At 40.3% G+C, this 17,860-nt stretch overlaps 1 protein-coding gene across 3 annotated transcripts in view; it reads left to right on the top strand.

Annotated features, from left to right (window-relative positions):
- The window catches only part of PTPRN2 (protein tyrosine phosphatase receptor type N2), a 1,057,407-nt gene that overhangs the window by 1,009,876 nt on the left and 29,671 nt on the right, over positions 1-17,860 (top strand). For all 3 annotated transcript variants that reach the window (XM_073334545.2, XM_073334547.2, XM_073334546.2), the window contains 2 exons: positions 13,554-13,673; positions 14,894-15,060. In XM_073334545.2, coding sequence (XP_073190646.1) covers positions 13,554-13,673; positions 14,894-15,060 — 287 coding nt within the window. The remainder of the gene's footprint in view (positions 1-13,553; positions 13,674-14,893; positions 15,061-17,860) is intronic.

Consider the following 17,860-nt stretch of genomic DNA (forward strand, 5'->3'; position numbering starts at 1 on the left):
GTGCTGATTACCATGCTTGCGCCCAGCCCTCTCTGGTACTGTGATATTGTAACACTGCAGTTTTTCCTGCCACCAGATCTAGATAATGGAGTCCTTTCTCTGAAGGTAAGTTCTTCAACACATCAGAGTTGGACCACTTAGGCTGGTTGCTAGAAATTCCCAGCCATTCATTTTGAGCTATGATGTTGAACTGAGCCAAATAAGCTTTTCAGGAATTCTTTCCTCAACAATAGTGGAGTTTTCCATCATTTGAGTTGGGACAGCTTGACCTACTATGGCTTACAAATGGAGTTAAAAAAATTGTTGTAAATGTTGAGTCTTACCAAGTTCTCTGACTGGCTCAATTCCACATCTAGGCAGCTGACTTCCACTGTGCTCTCTGACCCTTTCATTTCCTCCTTAAGATGATTTTTCAACTGCTTAAGTCCTGGCTGCCTCTCATCTTTGTTAGCAAGTTCCAAGTCGACCAAGCTTTCCTGGTCTCCTCCATGGAAAGTTTTCTGATTAATGACATTCAGGTTGTTTCAGAGTAACAGCCGGGTTAGTCTGTATTCGCAAAAAGAAAAGGAGTACTTGTGGCACCTTAGAGACTAACCAATTTATTTGAGCATAAGCTTCCGATGAAGTGAGCTGTAGCTCACGAAAACTTATGCTCAAATAAATTGGTTAGTCTCTAAGGTGCCACAAGTACTCCTTTTCTTCATTCAGGTTTTTGGTCACATCATTGATCCATCTTGGCATTCCAGACTGGGAGTATTATATCTCCATCTGTAAATCATTCCCCAAACTTTTCTGGGAAACTTTCAGGTGCTGCTTTAATCCCATTTGTGAAACCAGCTTTTGTTTTAGGTCTTGTTTTAATCCTTTGGGCCACTTTTGATTTCTGCGAGCACCCCCATTATTCCATTTTGGTTCAACAGGAATACCAGCTCACAATTTCCCTCCTTGGAAACCGGATCCCACTTTTTACAGCAATATTATTCCTTTTTAATCCAAGCAGGTAGCCGATTTGGGGGGCCTTGCAGGTTGTTTTTGGTTAGGAGGAGATACTGATGATGGAGTCTGGTATTTCTTTGATGAAATCCAGTTTATTTACACAGAATGTTCAATGTCCTGGTTCCCAGAACACAATAGGAATTAAACAATATGAGAGAGATTTTATTCACAATTCCAAGCCTCCTTTAGCTAGCACTTTACCCAAAAGTTCTCTCTCATCTTTCTTCCTAAATTTCACCCTACACAGGCTTCTCTGACTGTGACGGGGGTTTCTTTGCTCCTTCTGTGTATTCCTGCTTCTTTTCTTTCCCTCACATGGCTCCACCAATCAATTCCCTAGCCCCCGAGTTTGCTATATTAGTCTCTAGGGAAACCCCGTGGTGCCTGTGGTTCAGCTTCTACTCTAGCCTCGCCATTTGCCTGGGTCTTTTGGAAGTGGCTCCTATTGTTTCATCTGTCTGGTTCCATAAAGGAGGTAGATTATTTCTTACATTTATCCTGAATGAATGTCAGTGGTTACACCCACCCGCTTCATTGAGGTTTGATCCCTGCCTCACCACTATAAAAACAGTAAAATTCAACTCCTCCTGGAACATGATTTGAAAACAAGGATCGAGAACATTTCCAGTATGTAACAAGTTATCCCATCAGGAGTTTCATGTTGTGAATAATTTTGGAGGCATAACATTTTATTATTATGTATATATACTGCATATATAATTCCATGACATAGTGAAGTATTTTACTTACCTCAATTTCACTTCAACTTGTGAACATTGAAATATTTTAAGAAGATCTTTGATCATATTATTCCAGTAAGATGTTGTTGTTAGATAGTCAGATGTATAGAATCAATTATCCTTTTGCTGAGAAAAAAAATCTTAGTTGTGCGTGTTTTGTAAATTGTAAATCTGCTAGGATCCCTGATCTCACCATTGGTATGTATTAGGTTTGCTTTAGAAAGTCTTACCCCTTTCTTACTTTTTAAGATATTAAAAAGCCTCTTCTTTATGATCCCCTCCACCCTCTTATTAGAACTTGGAGGACCTCACATTTTGCCTTGCTTTAACCTTTCCATTCATTTGGCCTGCGTGTCTGACATCTTTTTGGATTAGGAGTAGGAGAGGAGAATCTCTGTGGAGCATAACACCACCTCTTCTCTCTTTGTTATTTGAGGTGCCAAGAGCCGAACATGCAGAGTCTCAGTTGTCCTCGGAAAAAAGACCACAAATTATATGTATATGTATTTAACATGTAGATTGTGGAATCTGTCTATCCTTCCATCCCTCTCTACCTCCCTTATGTGCTCCCCCCCAACTATAGTATCAGAGCACCTCACAATTTTTAGTGTAGGGTTAGGGAAATACTTTTATCCCTATTTTACAGATGGGCAACTGAGGTACAGAAAATCAAGTGACTTGCCTAAAGTCACTATCTGTGTCAGAGCAGGAAACTGAACCTGGATCTCCTGAGTCCCAAACTGCCACCCTAACCACTGTTCCATGCTTCCTTTGAAGCCTTGAGGCCAGCCAGGTCAGGACCTTATTGTACTAGGTGCTGTACAAACAAAGAGAACGAGAAGCACTGCCCCAAGTAATTTACAATCTAAAAGACAAGACATAACAGGTGGATGAAACAAACAAGCAGGTTAGGGTGGGGGGCAGGAGCCTGGCAGAGCTGAACAGTACCATGGGGGTCTCAGCAATGGCTACACTGTTATCTTTTAGGTGTCTTTCCCTGTGTCAGGATTCAGCTGCATCTTATCAGAGTCAATAAAATAAATAAATATCGGTCTCTTCCAAAACTACACAAATAACTTAAGAATCCGACTCTTGGTTTGTAGAACCGCAGAGTGTGTGGTCTCCATTTATAGGCAATTGTACCTCGGTTTGGCAATCCTGATTTTTCACTGCCTGACTCTGGTTTTGAAATTAATAAAAATGAGAAAGAAACAAATATATTGCCATCTGATGGCTGCTTCTGTAAAAACGAGTTAGTGGTCTGGTCTGCAAGTGCAGTTCCCAGTCGACATGGGGCTACATCACCAAAGCTACCATAGCAAGTGACACACATACAGGCAGTCTCAGGCCAAGGACTGAATGTGTGTCCTAGGCATATTGGCAGGATTGTGTGGGGGCGCATGCTCCCCCCACCTCAGCTGTGGTGAAATATGACTTCCATCCATGGTGCTCTCGGTGTGGCATGTTTTGTGAGCTCTAAAATTGATTTTAAAACAAACTGGTATCTCTACAGATTTTTCTCTTGTGGACTGTGGAGAAACATGCAGAACACATTGCTTTCAAGTCGTCTTGATTCATGAGTTTATTTTCCTTGCATGGAACTGAACTTGCCACATCCCTAATTGCTTCTTATCTTCAAAAAAGGAAAGCAGCCAAAAAGAGGCACAGTGATCTGATGTGTAAAATATGCAAATTTAATTTGATAAATGAAAGAAGGCAAGGGAGAGATGGGTACATAACTGTGTCCCCTCAAGGTTTAATAACATGTCAAGCTATGTGAAATAAATACATCATTAGTAATTGCACAGCCATTCAATAAAGCAGTGCATGGTTACCATGCTTGTCCTTGAATTATGGCTTAAATTGGATGGGAGAATAGTAGTTGTACCCTCCCAATCTCTGCCTGCTGACCAAGTGCCATGCACTCCATACCAAAATGAAATGCCAGTCATATCATATTGTGCAGATCTTCATAATATGATTGTCCCTCGTGTGTGTGTGTGTGTGTGTGTGTGTGTGTGTGTGTCAATTGGCAATGTTAACATTGGGTAACAGTCTTGACATTCGCAAAAAGAAAAGGAGTACTTGTGGCACCTTAGAGACTAACCAATTTATTTGAGCATGAGCTTTCGTGAGCTACAGCTCACTTCATCGGATGCATGCCGTGGAAACTGCAGCAGACTTTATTTATACACAGAGAATATGAAAAAATACCTCCTCCCACCCCACTGTCCTGCTGGTAATAGCTTATCTAAAGTGATCATCAGGTGGGCCGTTTCCAGCACAAATCCAGGTTTTCTCACATCCCCCCCACCCCCATACACACACATACATACATACACCCATACACACACATGGGGGTGGGGGGGATGTGAGAAAACCTGGATTTGTGCTGGAAATGGCCCACCTTAATTATGCACATTGTAGGGAGAATGGTCACTTTGGATGAGCTATTACCAGCAGGATAGTGAGTTTGTGTGTGTGGTTTTTGGAAGTGGGGTGAGGGGGTGAGAGAACCTGGATTTGTGCAGGAAATGGCCCAACTTGATTATCATGCACATTGTGTAAAGAGTTGTCACTTTGGATGGGCTATCACCAGCAGGAGAGTGAATTTGTGTGGGGGGGTGGAGGGTGAGAGAACCTGGATTTGTGCTGGAAATGGCCCACCTGATGATCACTTTAGATAAGCTATTACCAGCAGGACAGTGGGGTGGGAGGAGGTATTTTTTCATATTCTCTGTGTATAAATAAAGTCTGCTGCAGTTTCCACAGCATGCATCACGAAAGCTCATGCTCAAATAAATTGGTTAGTCTCTAAGGTGCCACAAGTACTCCTTTTCTTTTTGCGAATACAGACTAACACGGCTGTTACTCTGAAACCAGTCTTGACATTTAAATTGTCATAATTAGGCTGATTTAACACCACATTGAAATTACTGGGAACAGTTCTTGCCTCTCTTAAGGGTGTGTCTACACTTAAACTGCTGCAGTGACCCAGCTACTGCGCTACATTTGCACTGCTGTAGCACTGCAGTGTAGATACTACCTACACGGACAGGAGAACCCCTCCCACTGGTATAGGTGACCCACCCGATGAAGAAGTGGTGGCTACGTTGACAGAAGAATTCTGTTGATCTGGTGCTGTCTACAGTGGGGGTTAGGTCAGCTTACCTGTGTCTCTCAGTGGATTTTTCACACCCCTGAGACATGTAGCTATGTTGATGTAAGTTTCCCAGTCCTTTGAGTTATTGTTTCAAGCTACCTGCAAAGACTGTTTATATCTCAACACATATTTTGAAGGCTGTCTTTGCAACCCTACAGACTTTTTCCAACAGCTTTCTGTCTTTAAAGTTCCTATTTGCTGAGCCATATGACTCAGCCGTGACTTGGCCCAGTTTGATCCTTGTCTTATGTGAAATATTAAAGATCATCAGACATTTTCCATCAAAACATTTTGGACAGAAAATTGTTTTTTTGACTTCATTTACATTTTCATGGAAAATATTCATTTGTATGGATATTTTTTGCTTTAATTGAAAAATTGCAAATCCAAAATCAAAACATGCCTTGATTTAAATTTTTGGTTTTTCAATTAAAACACAAGAAGTTTAAATGTAAACATTTTCATTTAATCAAAACTTTTTTTGTGGTGGAAAAAAATCGTTTTGTGATTAACGCTATCCATTTGAAATGAAGAAGTTAAAAATAAGCCATTGTTAAATTAATTCAGCTTCACAAAATCTAACCAGTAAAATATATCTGATTCTGCAATGGTTTGGATTTTACATTTTTAATTTTAAGGAATTTTCTTCTTTCTCAGTGCTGAGTTTTTCTTTGTCTTTAACATTGTCAGGTTTTATTAAAACCCTGAAAAATAAATTTACCTTTTTTTTTTCTGTGCTGCTACTTTATTCCCATTGTTAAAATACCCAGACGGTGCCTGCTGCAATGTATTTTAAAATATTGCCTATTACTTGGATGATCAGCTTGTTCTTGTTTTTAATTAACAGAAGTTGGATTTAACCTATGACCATATGTGTTGTCTACACTGAAATCCATTCATTCTTAAAATTTGTCCATTGTCCCTACTAAAGAAGTGCAGTATTTCTAGTTGAAGCACACATGTGATCACTTCCCTGGTCATTAAAATAAGATATAGGATTAGTGCCACCTTCCACACACAAGGTTTTGGATGGACTAATTATTTTGAATATGCACTTAAAACAATTACCATTCCCTTGTAAGAATACCTGAAACATGAGAATTTTTAAGTGATTAACCAAAGTTGTTTTATTAAAAGCTAATGACCAAGGAGATTTTAAAATTTTCTAATTTTTTTTAAAGTTGTCACTCTTGATGATAGTGTTACAATGCAATGATTCTTCCATTTACAGCTTTGTTTTTGTCTTTATTTGGAAACCAATTCTGCAACCCTTATGCAAGTAATCCACACAGAGTGAAATTCATCCTTATGCAGAGGGCACTCACCAGTTCTGTTCACCACTTATATGAGACTGACATGACACATAGCCCTGTGTGGGCTTTCTGCATATGGTGAATTTCACCCACAAGTAGCCCCAATGATATCAAATTAATACACTTTTCATCTAAGGGTGGCAGGACTAGCCCTTAATTTGTAATGAATGAAAAAGATGGTTTTACTCACCTGTGAGAACTGTCTTGAGGTTGAAGCATACAGCAGAACCACGTTAAAGATTGTTAAATTGAGCTGTATTAATCCATGTGCATGTAGTTTGTAAAATTTCTAGTTCGTGCATAGAAAATGATACTCTGTCCTCATTTCTCAGCATAGCTTTCAGAGCAGAGTCAGTAGGGAGATCTCATATAATGAAAATTTCACTACGTTTACGCAGTGCATTCCATTCAAAGGTTCTTGGTCTACTGGAAGTATTATACAGTAATAAACAATTAAAGTGAAACTGCACTAGCTAAATGAGCAAAGAATATCTTATTTTGCATTATTATTCATTATTTTATTTGTATTACAGTAACATTTAGAGGCTAGGGCCCTAGTGTTATATGTACAAACATATAACAAAGAGACAGTCCCTGCCTGCATCAAAGAGCTTACAATCTCTTTGCTCTTTTATTGCATACATAATTTGAAAAATTCAGGAATTTATCATTGGTCTTCCAGTCATTAGTTAGCATCAGCAGCTCTCCTACTAGGCTACTGCTTCTGATTGTCATTGAATGTTTCTTCTATAAGCAGGGGTGCCACATTGCCAACTTGAAAGGCGTACAAGGGCCTGTGATTGTCTTTACCCCATACAGGTTGCAAAAGGGTTAAAATGGTCCTGAGAGGCCAATTAACCAGCCTTGGTGCACCTGGAAGGTAAGCCAGGACTAATTAGAAATAAAATGCAGTGGGGGGAGGCAGGGTTTGCCGCCATAGAAAGCTGGATGAGCCCAGTTGTGGGGAGGAGACCTAGAGAAGAGAATTAGGAAGTGCCCTTTCACTGGGAAGCAGCCTGAAAAGAAGGCTGTGAGGGAGAAAGTGGAAAAAAGGACCAGACAGGCTTCTCCGGGGAAAGCTGGAAGCCTTGCTAAGATGGGGCTCTGATGACCTGAAGCCTACCTGGAACCCTGAGTAATGGGAGGAGCGTGCCAGCCCCTGGATCAGGGGATTGATTGAACCAGGGAGGAGGAAGAAGATAAGCGCCAGGCTGAAGGTTTACTTAGGTCACCTCTGCAGCCAGTGATGAGCTGCCAAAATCTTAACAACAGGTTCCTTCCTCACTCCACGCGGGGGTCGTTGCCCACCCCAGCCTCCTGGGACTCCTGCCCCATCCATCCCCTTCCCCTGTCTGCCCCCAGAACCAGGCAGGAGGGTCTCGTGGGCCACCGTAGTGGGTGCCCACTCCACCCCTAAGAGCCAGAGGCACCTGCCGGGGGGCGAGGTGGGGAGTCCCGGAGGTGCTTACCTGGTGTGAACCGGCTCCAGCTCACCACTATCTGCAGCTGGAGTAGGTCAAAAGGAGTTGACGGATGTGATTGCAGAGCCATTGGCCATTATCTTTGAAAACTCATGGCGATCGGGGGAGGTCCCGGATGACTGGAAAAAGGCTAATGTAGTGCCCATCTTTAAAAAAGGGAAGGAGGAGGATCCAGGGAAATACAGGCCAGTCAGCCTCATCTCAGTCCCCGGAAAAATCATGGAGCAGGTCCTCAAGGAATCAATTCTGAAGCACTTAGAGGAGAGGAAAGTAATCAGGAACAGTCAGCATGGATTCACCAAGGGCAAGTCATACCTGACTAATCTAACTGCCTTCTATGACGAGATAACTGGCTCTGTGGATGAGGGGAAAGCAGTGGACGTGTTGTTCCTTGACTTTAGCAAAGCTTTTGACACGATCTCCCACAGTATTCTTGCCAGCAAGTTAAAGAAGGGCAGGATGAATGGACAATAAAGTGGATAGAAAGCTGGCTAGATTGTTGGGCTCAACGGTTAGTGATCAATGGCTCCATGTCTAGTTGGCAGCCGGTATCAAGTGGAGTGCCCCAGGAGTCGGTCCTGGGGCAGGTTTTGTTCAATATCTTCATAAATGATCTGGAGGATGATGTGGATTGCACTCTCAGCAAGTTTGCAGATGACACTAAAGGAGGAGAGGTAGATATGCTGGAGGATAGGGATAGGATACAGAGGGACCTAGACAAATTAGAGGATTGGGCCAAAAGAAATCCGATGAGGTTCAACAAGGACAAGTGCAGAGTCCTGCACTTAGGACAGAAGAATCCCATGCACCGCTACAGACTAGGGACCGAATGGCTAGGCAGCAGTTCTATAGAAAAAGACCTAGGGGTTACAGTGGACGAGAAGCTGGATATGAGTCAACAGTCTGCCATTGTTGCCAAGAAGGCCAATGGCATTTTGGGGTGTATAAGTAGGGGCATTGCCAGCAGATCGAGGGACGTGATCGTTCCCCTCTATTCGACGTTGGTCCTCATCTGGAGTACTGTGTCCAGTTTTGGGCCCCACACTACAAGAAGGATGTGGAAAAATTGGAAAACGTCCAGCAGAGGGCAACAAAAATTATTAGGGGACTGGAACACATGACTTATGAGGAGAGGCTGAGGGAACTGGGATTGTTTAGTCTGCAGAAGAGAAGAATGAGGGTGGATTTGATAGCTGCTTTCAACTATCTGAAAGGGAGGTTTCAAAGAGGATGGATCTAGACTGTTCTCAGTGATAGCAGATGACAGAATGAGGAGTAATGGTCTCAAGTTGCAGTGGGGGAGGTTTAGGTTGGATATTAGGAAAAACTTTTTCACTAGGAGGGTGGTGAAACATTGGAATGCGTTACCTAGGGAGGTGGTGGAATCCCCTTCCTTAGAAGTTTTTAAGGTCAGGCTTGACAAAGCCCTGGCTGGGATGATTTAGTTGGGGATTGGTCCTGCTTTGAGCAGGGGGTTGGACTAGATGACCTCCTGAGGTCCCTTCCAACCCTGATATTCTATGATTCTATGACAGTCAGGGAAAATTGAGGCACAGCTGCTTCAATGACACATCTAGCCACAAGGGGGGGGCATATTGTGATGACAACTTTGTCACATGTCAGGGCTTGTCTGGGATCCACTGAGAACCCCTCTGAAAAAGGAGAAATAATGGAAAAGCTGCAGAATGGAGGACGTAGTCTGCATGCTGGCAGCACAGCAAAATCAAACCCAGGCTGCCTCCTGCAGGTGCTGCAAGGACAGCAAAGGCAGCAGGCAACCCAGCAGCTGCAACAGGAGCATTTCCTGCAATGCCTGGGAAAAACTGACCTCAGGAAATTGAGTGCCTCCTGGGGAAGGAGACGTCAGCATGCCAGTTTCGGGGTTGGTGAAGCTGGGGTCAGACAATAACCTGGAGGCATTTTATGTATATTTGAATGGGTGGCTAGAGCAGCAGATGGGAAGAATCATCCTGGGTATCCCAGGTAGCACCTATTTCTGTCAGGGGAGGCCCAAGCGGAATATAGGGCCCTGTCCGATGAGCTGACAAAATCACATTCCCTAGTCAGAGAAGTCACTTTAGATCAGTTGGAGCTGACACCTGAAGCCTATCAACACCACTGTAGAATGGAACCATTCCCTCAGGGAACACAGCCCAGGGTGATGACTCAGTGGCTCTGAGACCTGGCATTGTGCAGGCTATACACAAAGACATACTCTGTAGGGGAAATTATGGATCAAATTGTCATAAAACAATTTCTGCAGGTTCTGCTAGGTGGGGCCCAAAGCTGAGTCTGGCCATTTTGGCCAGTTTCTGCCAGCACTCTAATAGAAAGAAAAGAGGCCTATTTGGAGACAGATAGTACCAAGCAAGCTGTGTGCTGGGCCAGAGTAAAAATATCACCCCAAGAAAGCAGGAAGAGGTAAGACCCCAGTCTCCAGAGGCTGAGGAATCCCCACCGGGAAGAAGAATCCTGGGCAGCCCTAAATTTTGGCGCTCAGATCAGCCATTGACCCCGAGCCCAGTTGTTCCCTCCAGTGGAAGCATCATGGAAGGTAGCCAGGGAAGCCTCATTTTGTGTTTTAGCTGTGAGCAACTGGGACATGTGATAAGACACTGTCCCCGGATGGAGTGTGACTGCCTGGATTTGTGGTTTGAGAGGCTCCTTAAGTCAGGGTTGTACATCACCCTCTGTGGGATCCATCAAACTGAGGAAACAGGTACTGAGGGGCCTGGGGGAATCAGGCTGCAGGCAAACTCTTACCAGGGGAAATGGACTTCCGTCTGGTATTATAGACCAACACCTCCCATTCCACATATCTTGGGTACACAGAGGGACTTGTCAGCTGTGGTGGAGTTAGAGGTACAAGGTCAGCGTGGCTGAGAGAGAGTCAGAGCGGTGAGGAGTTTTCCATGGCCTGTGATCCAGGGCAGAGACTGGCAAGGTTTCATGGCCTCGATGTGGTAGGGGATGGTACCTGAGCCAGTAAGGGAGAAACCTACTCAGGTACTGCAGCTACAGTCAAGGATGCTTAGCCCTTATTGACACAAAAAAGAGGATTGGAAGGACTTGTTAGATCACTTGGAAACCCTGAGACATCTTCACAGCCTGGAGGAACAACTGGAGGAAGCTAAGCAGGACTTGGCAGAAGTATATACTTCCTGGCAGAAAATTATAATGCAGGAAGCAAAGTTAGAACAGAACCTGATCTAGACAAAGGTGGAATTGGAGAATGAAAAGCAACACTAGCATTTGGGCAGGAACTGGCTATGCTTCAGGAGGCAAGGAATTCTGGGAAACAAGGGCCCGAAGTATAGTGCTCCAGGAGTTGTAGTTTCTGAAGGCCCCACCCCCAGATTATGAATGAGGTCATCCATTGGCCACAGTGTAAAATTCTGTGGTCTGGGTTTGGTCCATCCCTCTTCTACTTTTATCCATGAAGAAATACAAGTAAATGTCTGATGGCCCAACAAAGTGTTGTTTAAAAAAATGGAGAATACATGTTAATCTTAAAGTCCCCGTCGATGCGTCTTGGTGACTATCTCTTATGTCCGGGAAGCACTGGCAATACAGTCACAACTGCCTGTGGTGGTGATGACGACGCTACTAGATTGCATTGCCTGTTTGATTTAGTGTATTTGGCTTCTACGTTTTCACACAATGACCTTAAAGAAATATTATACCCCAGAGTAACTTGGAAATTGTTTGTTTAAATTAACTTTCATTTGGATTTATACTTAATGAAATCTTCAGAGATTCAGACAGCTCCTCTGTAATGAAATGCTGTATCTTTGAACCAATGAACGGTGTAACCAAACTGTAAGGATTCCTCTCTAAATGAGTGGGCTTCTATAATGTTACACTTGGGTGGCACAAGCAGAGTGCTAGATGATTAGTTTATGGTCTAGATCATTGTATTTTTATTACACTCATAAAAACTGTGTTTCTCCTCATTTTCGTAATGGCTTCAATGAGCTTCTATACCTTCTAAAGGCACATTAAATTGTGATGTGATGAAATACTGATTTAGTGAGGATAGTTTTAAAGTCTGTATACCTTTAAAGTAAGAATTCTTATCTTAGTCTGATTTCAAACTAAAGAAGTCTGAAGATGTGTGGGCCTGGGTGAAAATGGCATTATCTTCCCTAATTTACCTAAGGTGTCCAGTTATAGGATAAAACCAATAAAAATCCACCAAAGAAAAAGAATAATTTTAATAAATTCTATACCAATGTAACCCAAGTTTACCATTTTTGAAATGTTGAGAATTGGTGGCAGAAGGGGCTGGTGGATTCTAAAGATCTTGTTAGGAACCTTGGTTCATTCAGAGAAGACCAGTCTCTTTTCTTTTTGGCGGGTGGGGGGGGATTGGGGAAGAGGGATAAATGTATTTACTCCAAGAAAAAATTAGTCATAATTTGCCTCTCTGAACCCCGCCTCCCAAAATCACAAAAAAAGCCCCAAACTTTAGAAACCCAAAATATATTTCACTAAGTTTTGGTATAAAAAGATGCTTTACGGCTGTTAACTATTGTACTGTATAAGGAAACAAATTTATGTTAAAGGAAAATATTTGTGTACATATGCAAGATAGATTTAAAAGAGGAGACTTAATACTATTAAATGGAAAACCTTTTTATTTGACTGTATAATATGCATTTAAAAAAATTTAATTAAATGTATCATTTTTGTGCAGTTTAGATAAAGGCCCTTTGTATTTACAAAATTTACATCTCAATACAGTTGCTTATGAATATTTCTGTGAAATAAACTTAACCCTTCACAAAAAGAGCAGTTTTCTTTTCACTCAGTAATTTAATATGCTAATAAAAAGACAATGAAAGTTGTATGCAAATATAACATCAATGTACACCATAATAATAATGGTTTTTCATGATTATGCTGCTCAGTATTAATTCATAGCCGTGTTTTTGTTCACTCATGAGCTGTGTTTGGAACGCAGATATGCCAGACGATCTTTGCTTGTTTTCTTGTTTGTGTGAAAACATCCACAAACCCTTTAGTTGAAGAGCCTTGGATTCCTATTTTCCACTCTGTGGCTATTTTAAATTATTAAACAGTCATGCTGTTAGCTGGTTCGTTGTTCTCTTGTGCTCCTGCTGTCTTGTTTGGGGAGTGGATAGCCTGGAGGGTGGGTTGCACTGTTTCATTTTATATCCTACATAAAATTTAAATTAAAAATGTACATGTCAGTAAATATATTTTAACACAATGTTTGTGAAAGGAACATTTATCCACCTCAGTAGTTCTCAAGGAGAGTTTTTTGTTGCCCCTAAGCTTTGTTGGATGCAACTTTTATGACTACTTCATTAAGGTACTTGTTCAGCAGCTTTTTGTGCATAACAAACAGCAAAAAGAAACAAATCTGAGCATACAAACAGACTTCAGTTTGCGTTACTTTAGCAAGTCAGTATATTGTTAATTACATGTGTCCATGCTCTTTTAGTATAAAACATCAGACACTAAACAGTTGTGGTTTTTTTAAGCATTTCCTTTATGGATCTGAAAGTGTGAAAGAAAAACAGCTGAAAACAGTCCTAGGGATGGGAAGCTTTGTGGGGTTTTCTTTTTTTGTTTGTTTGTTTGTTTTTTGTTTTTTTAAGGGCATGGATTGAATTCATTGGAAATTCTTTAATATTTCAGGGAAGCATGCAAAATATGGTGCCAGTTTATTCAGGGATTTGAAAGCAGCTGCAGAGTAAAAGTCTCTAATGAAAATGAAATAAATTTTCCTGTGAATGGAATAAATTTTGATTGTGTGTCTGAGTGCAGTAATTATACATGTCACGCAATAATTAGGCAGTCACAGTGTGGCCACGGTGTCTGTCTTTGTCTGCAGATGGTCTGGGAGAACGGCTGTGTGGTTATTGTCATGCTGACACCCCTTACTGAAAATGGAGTCAAGCAGTGCTACCACTATTGGCCAGATGAAGGGTCAAACCTCTACCACATCTATGAGGTACTTAAACAAAATATCTGGTTGTAAACTTGACAGTAAGTGTGTGGACTGATTTCATACAGAGCAAAATATTGTTTAATCAGATCTGACCTGTAAATTGACTTGAGGTTTCCCATATTATGCTAGTGTAGTGGTACTTATGAGTTGTTTTATGTTCACAGAAAAAACTATGCATATTTTGATAACAATGTAGTTTTACATAGAAGAAAATCTAGTAAACGATGGGTCAAATATATTGGTAAGATAAAGGATAGAGAATCTCCCACTCATTGATTTGTGATTAATATACGAAAGTATGTAATAACTGAATATTTATATTTTTAAGGAAAATAGTATGTTTATAAATAACGAATTGTGCCTTAGGAGAGCTATATATGGGTTTATAGAGAGAGCCTGTGTGTGTGTGTAATTATATACATATACATTCTTCTGTGATTAAAGCTATTTACTTTTTAGCTTCAGCCACAGTTATGTGGAAAAAAAATTACATTCTTTCTGTTTGATATATCTGTCTCAGTATATCAATCATATCACATTGTTGCTATGTACAATGACTTTTGGGTGTCCATTATTTTCCCTGGTCTTCTGGTTTAGTGAATGAAGACAATAATACTATAATGGGCACAGTGTGAAGAATAAGTGATAAATGATTCTGAGGAATAATAGTTAGTTGAACTCCAGTTATGCATTTTTTTTTCTAAAATATTATCAGTTGTAAAAATGATCCCGCTCTTCATATTATGTGTAGGCTTCTGCAGAACAGAATAAATTGGCTGAAAGTTCTCAAGTGAGAGAGACTCATTTATTTATTTTTTTAAGAAAACTACTCAAATCATCCTGGACAATTTTCTGGAAGGCAATCATTGTGGGTGTCTCCAAGTGAAGAATGAAAGGGTAGATCTAAGGCATATTATCAAGCAGCGTCTTTACCATATATATGGCTCATCGTAATCAGTCTAAAATCTCAACTTGGAGATTTTTTGACTTGTAAGAAAACTATCTAGAAATGTTGAGCATAATTTAATGAAACATTACTCCCTAATCCTCTCGCAAGAACAGCTACAATAGCTACTAGTAACAAACTATTTCCATGGTGTTGCCAGTTAATAAATAAGTCTTATGCTTGTTCTTGGCATTCAGAAGGATTCCATGTTCTTTGAAAGACCAACTTTCAACTTGAATTCTTGATTTGCTGGTTTTTTCCTTTCTACATAATGCAGGTAAATCTGGTTTCTGAGCACATCTGGTGTGAGGATTTCCTAGTGAGGAGCTTCTACTTGAAAAACCTACAGACCAATGAGACCCGAACCGTGACACAATTCCATTTTCTTAGCTGGCATGATCAGAAAGTTCCTGCTTCCACAAGGTCACTTCTGGATTTTCGCAGGTACAACACAAAGCATAACAGTCTATTTAATACAAATTTGGGGAACTATTTGTATAGGAAACACTTTCTGTTATCCTCTATATCCATACTGGAGAGAGGTCCCTCAATTAATAACTCTATACCAAGTTTGTGAAGTCAGACCAATATGTTTATATACAAATATAGGCTCCCATTCTGCAATATGTATGCATAAACAGTGGTTTTTTGGTAACGAGGGAGAGGGAGGCTGAGGTAATTTTCCATATTCTCCCACAAACTAACTGTTCCCTGGCTCTGAAGACTCACTCACTTATCCAGGGAATGAACGCATTTGTTTCCTCTATATATTTTTCCTGTGGCTTTGCATTTCTCTGTTTCACAACTATTTACCTGGGTTTACATCTTCAAGATCTTTTGCGTGGCTACCCTCTGATCCTCACTGCAGGGATCTCACAAATAAATCACTGTGCAGTGTATACATGCTAAACTACCATTGAGTTATAGAGCAGTGAAGACAAGACAGTGGGAGTTGCATACCTTTAAGGACCACGGGGTCAGGCCCTTAGAGTTTAGTTGCTTGAAAGAGGGTAGAAGTCTGGAGAGGGAGAGGCAAATTCTGACAAAGTATGATCTCTCATGAATTTTAAAGGAAGTTGATATTGCCTTAAAATACAGGTGTCATACTAATATACAAAGACAAAATTTTAAACTTTTTCATCTTTCTAATTAAGTAGTGGATTCTTTGAATATTTACTGTTAATCTAAATTTCAAAATTAAAGCCAGGAATGACAAAGATTGGAGTGAAATAATCTCATTCTGCTTAAAAACCATGCTTAATATGTCCAGTGTAGATGTTAATTTGTACTAGATACTCCACAGTGATAAATTTGTGGCCAATGAAAAGAGTGTTTGAAAAGTTTGAGCAATCAGTTCAAAATCCTGCAAGTTGCCAAATATTAGGGTGTAGTTTTCTGTTTACTGTAATATTAATCTACAGACTGATAAGGTAATTTAAAGGTCTCAATTAAATGCTCAAAAGCAAGGAATTTTAAGGCCAATTTCTGCCCTCCAATAAACGAAGCCAGTGGAAGCTATGCATGTGCATCCGAGAGAAGAAACTGGCCCTAAATCCAACTGAGGTTGCTGGAAGTTTGCATAATTTTCTGCTGGCAAAATGTTACCCTTGGAATTAAGGACAAAACTCCATCCTTGAGCCATCACTCTGCTCCTATACGTTATATACAGTGGGTTACCTTATGTATCGTGGGTCTGATACTCAGATACAGCTCCTGCTAAAATCAATGTGCATTTTGGCAGGGTAATGCTGTATATATGCTACAGTGTCTTCATGCAAAACTATAGGAGGAGGGAATAACAGGGAGCACTAGCATAAGAATGGAGTTGGAGCTGTAATTGAATTTTCCAAGGATTTTGCTCTGGCTTCTAGTCCAAACTCTTAATATTACTGTAATGTGGTTTTTATAGCTTGATTTCCTTCTTTTTAATGGAACTGTGGTATAGAATAGTGCCTATAGTGAACTATCCTGTAGTGAAAGTCCTGAATTGGTTCCATGCTTTGCAATATGCAAACTGCAATTCTGAATTTCCACTTTAATAAACGATATAATAAAATCAATTATGTCATGGTGTAAAAGTCCACAGCACTGTTCAAACACAGGACCTGTTTCTTCCCCTTTTCAGTCAGTGGAAAGTTTGCTACTGATTGCTGTGAAAACATTAATGGATCCATATGGCCAGGTTGTCCAATGTGCTGAGCAACTTCATTTCTCATTTACTTCAGCAGGGATAGAAGTCACTCAGTTCACTGCAGGATCAGGCCTATAGTGAGACACGATCCCTGTCTCAAAAAGTGTGCTGTCTTCTAATGAAGTTGTGTGGGAAATGAAAAACAACATTATGAAAGAGTCCCACTGTATTTTAAAAGAAAAGAAATTAAAACTGGAAGAGGAAGGTAGTTCATTTGGCATGCTTCCGACTTGAGGTAGATGTCAGAATGAACCTGTTAAGATTTAACTGAGTTTTCAGTGTTCATTTAATATGTATTCACAGCCTACCATAACCATTCCTTGAGTGTAGACTTTGTATTATAGATCCATAATACTGAATGCATAGTAAAATTTCTCTGAAAAGTAATCTTTGCATGCACAATAGTTGCTTTTTATGACTCTCTCAGTTTCTTGGCCATCTTACGTTGTTTTTTTTAATGATAAACGTAATGCACTATTGCTGAGATAATTTATTTTAGAATTGGTTTTTAGAATAAATGCTTTACACTCAAAAACTGCTATTTTAAAGTTTCACCTGTGGTGAATGATCACAACTGAGTTATAAAGCCCTCAGAATGGGTGTCTGACAGAATATCGACATCCCCTTATTTAAAGTGGTGCTAGCAAGTGCTACTCTCATCCCTTTAATATCCATGTTTTTATGTGCATTGAATGTGTTTGTGTATATATATATATATGGATATGTGTGTATATTTATATATTCACATACATATATGAATTTCAGCATATACATAACCAACCCTCTATTTTTATAATTCATCACCAAGAAAAATTGGATTCCCAAAATTACCTTGCCCAGAGTCTATGGAAATATGGATTCTATAACTATTATTGAAGTAAATTTGTAAGTCTCTTTGGAAACTGAAAGCTTACATTTCTCTTCCTATTGTGTATCAGACAGTGTTTTAGATGATGTTGCATTTAGCAGATGAATCAAACCTAGAGGAAAAAGCTATCGTATTTTAATATAGTTCTTTTAGGTATAAATTGCTGAAACAAGATTATTTTATAT

This window comes from Lepidochelys kempii, chromosome 2 (genome assembly GCF_965140285.1).
Source record: "Lepidochelys kempii isolate rLepKem1 chromosome 2, rLepKem1.hap1, whole genome shotgun sequence".
Taxonomy (NCBI): Eukaryota; Metazoa; Chordata; order Testudines; family Cheloniidae; genus Lepidochelys; species Lepidochelys kempii.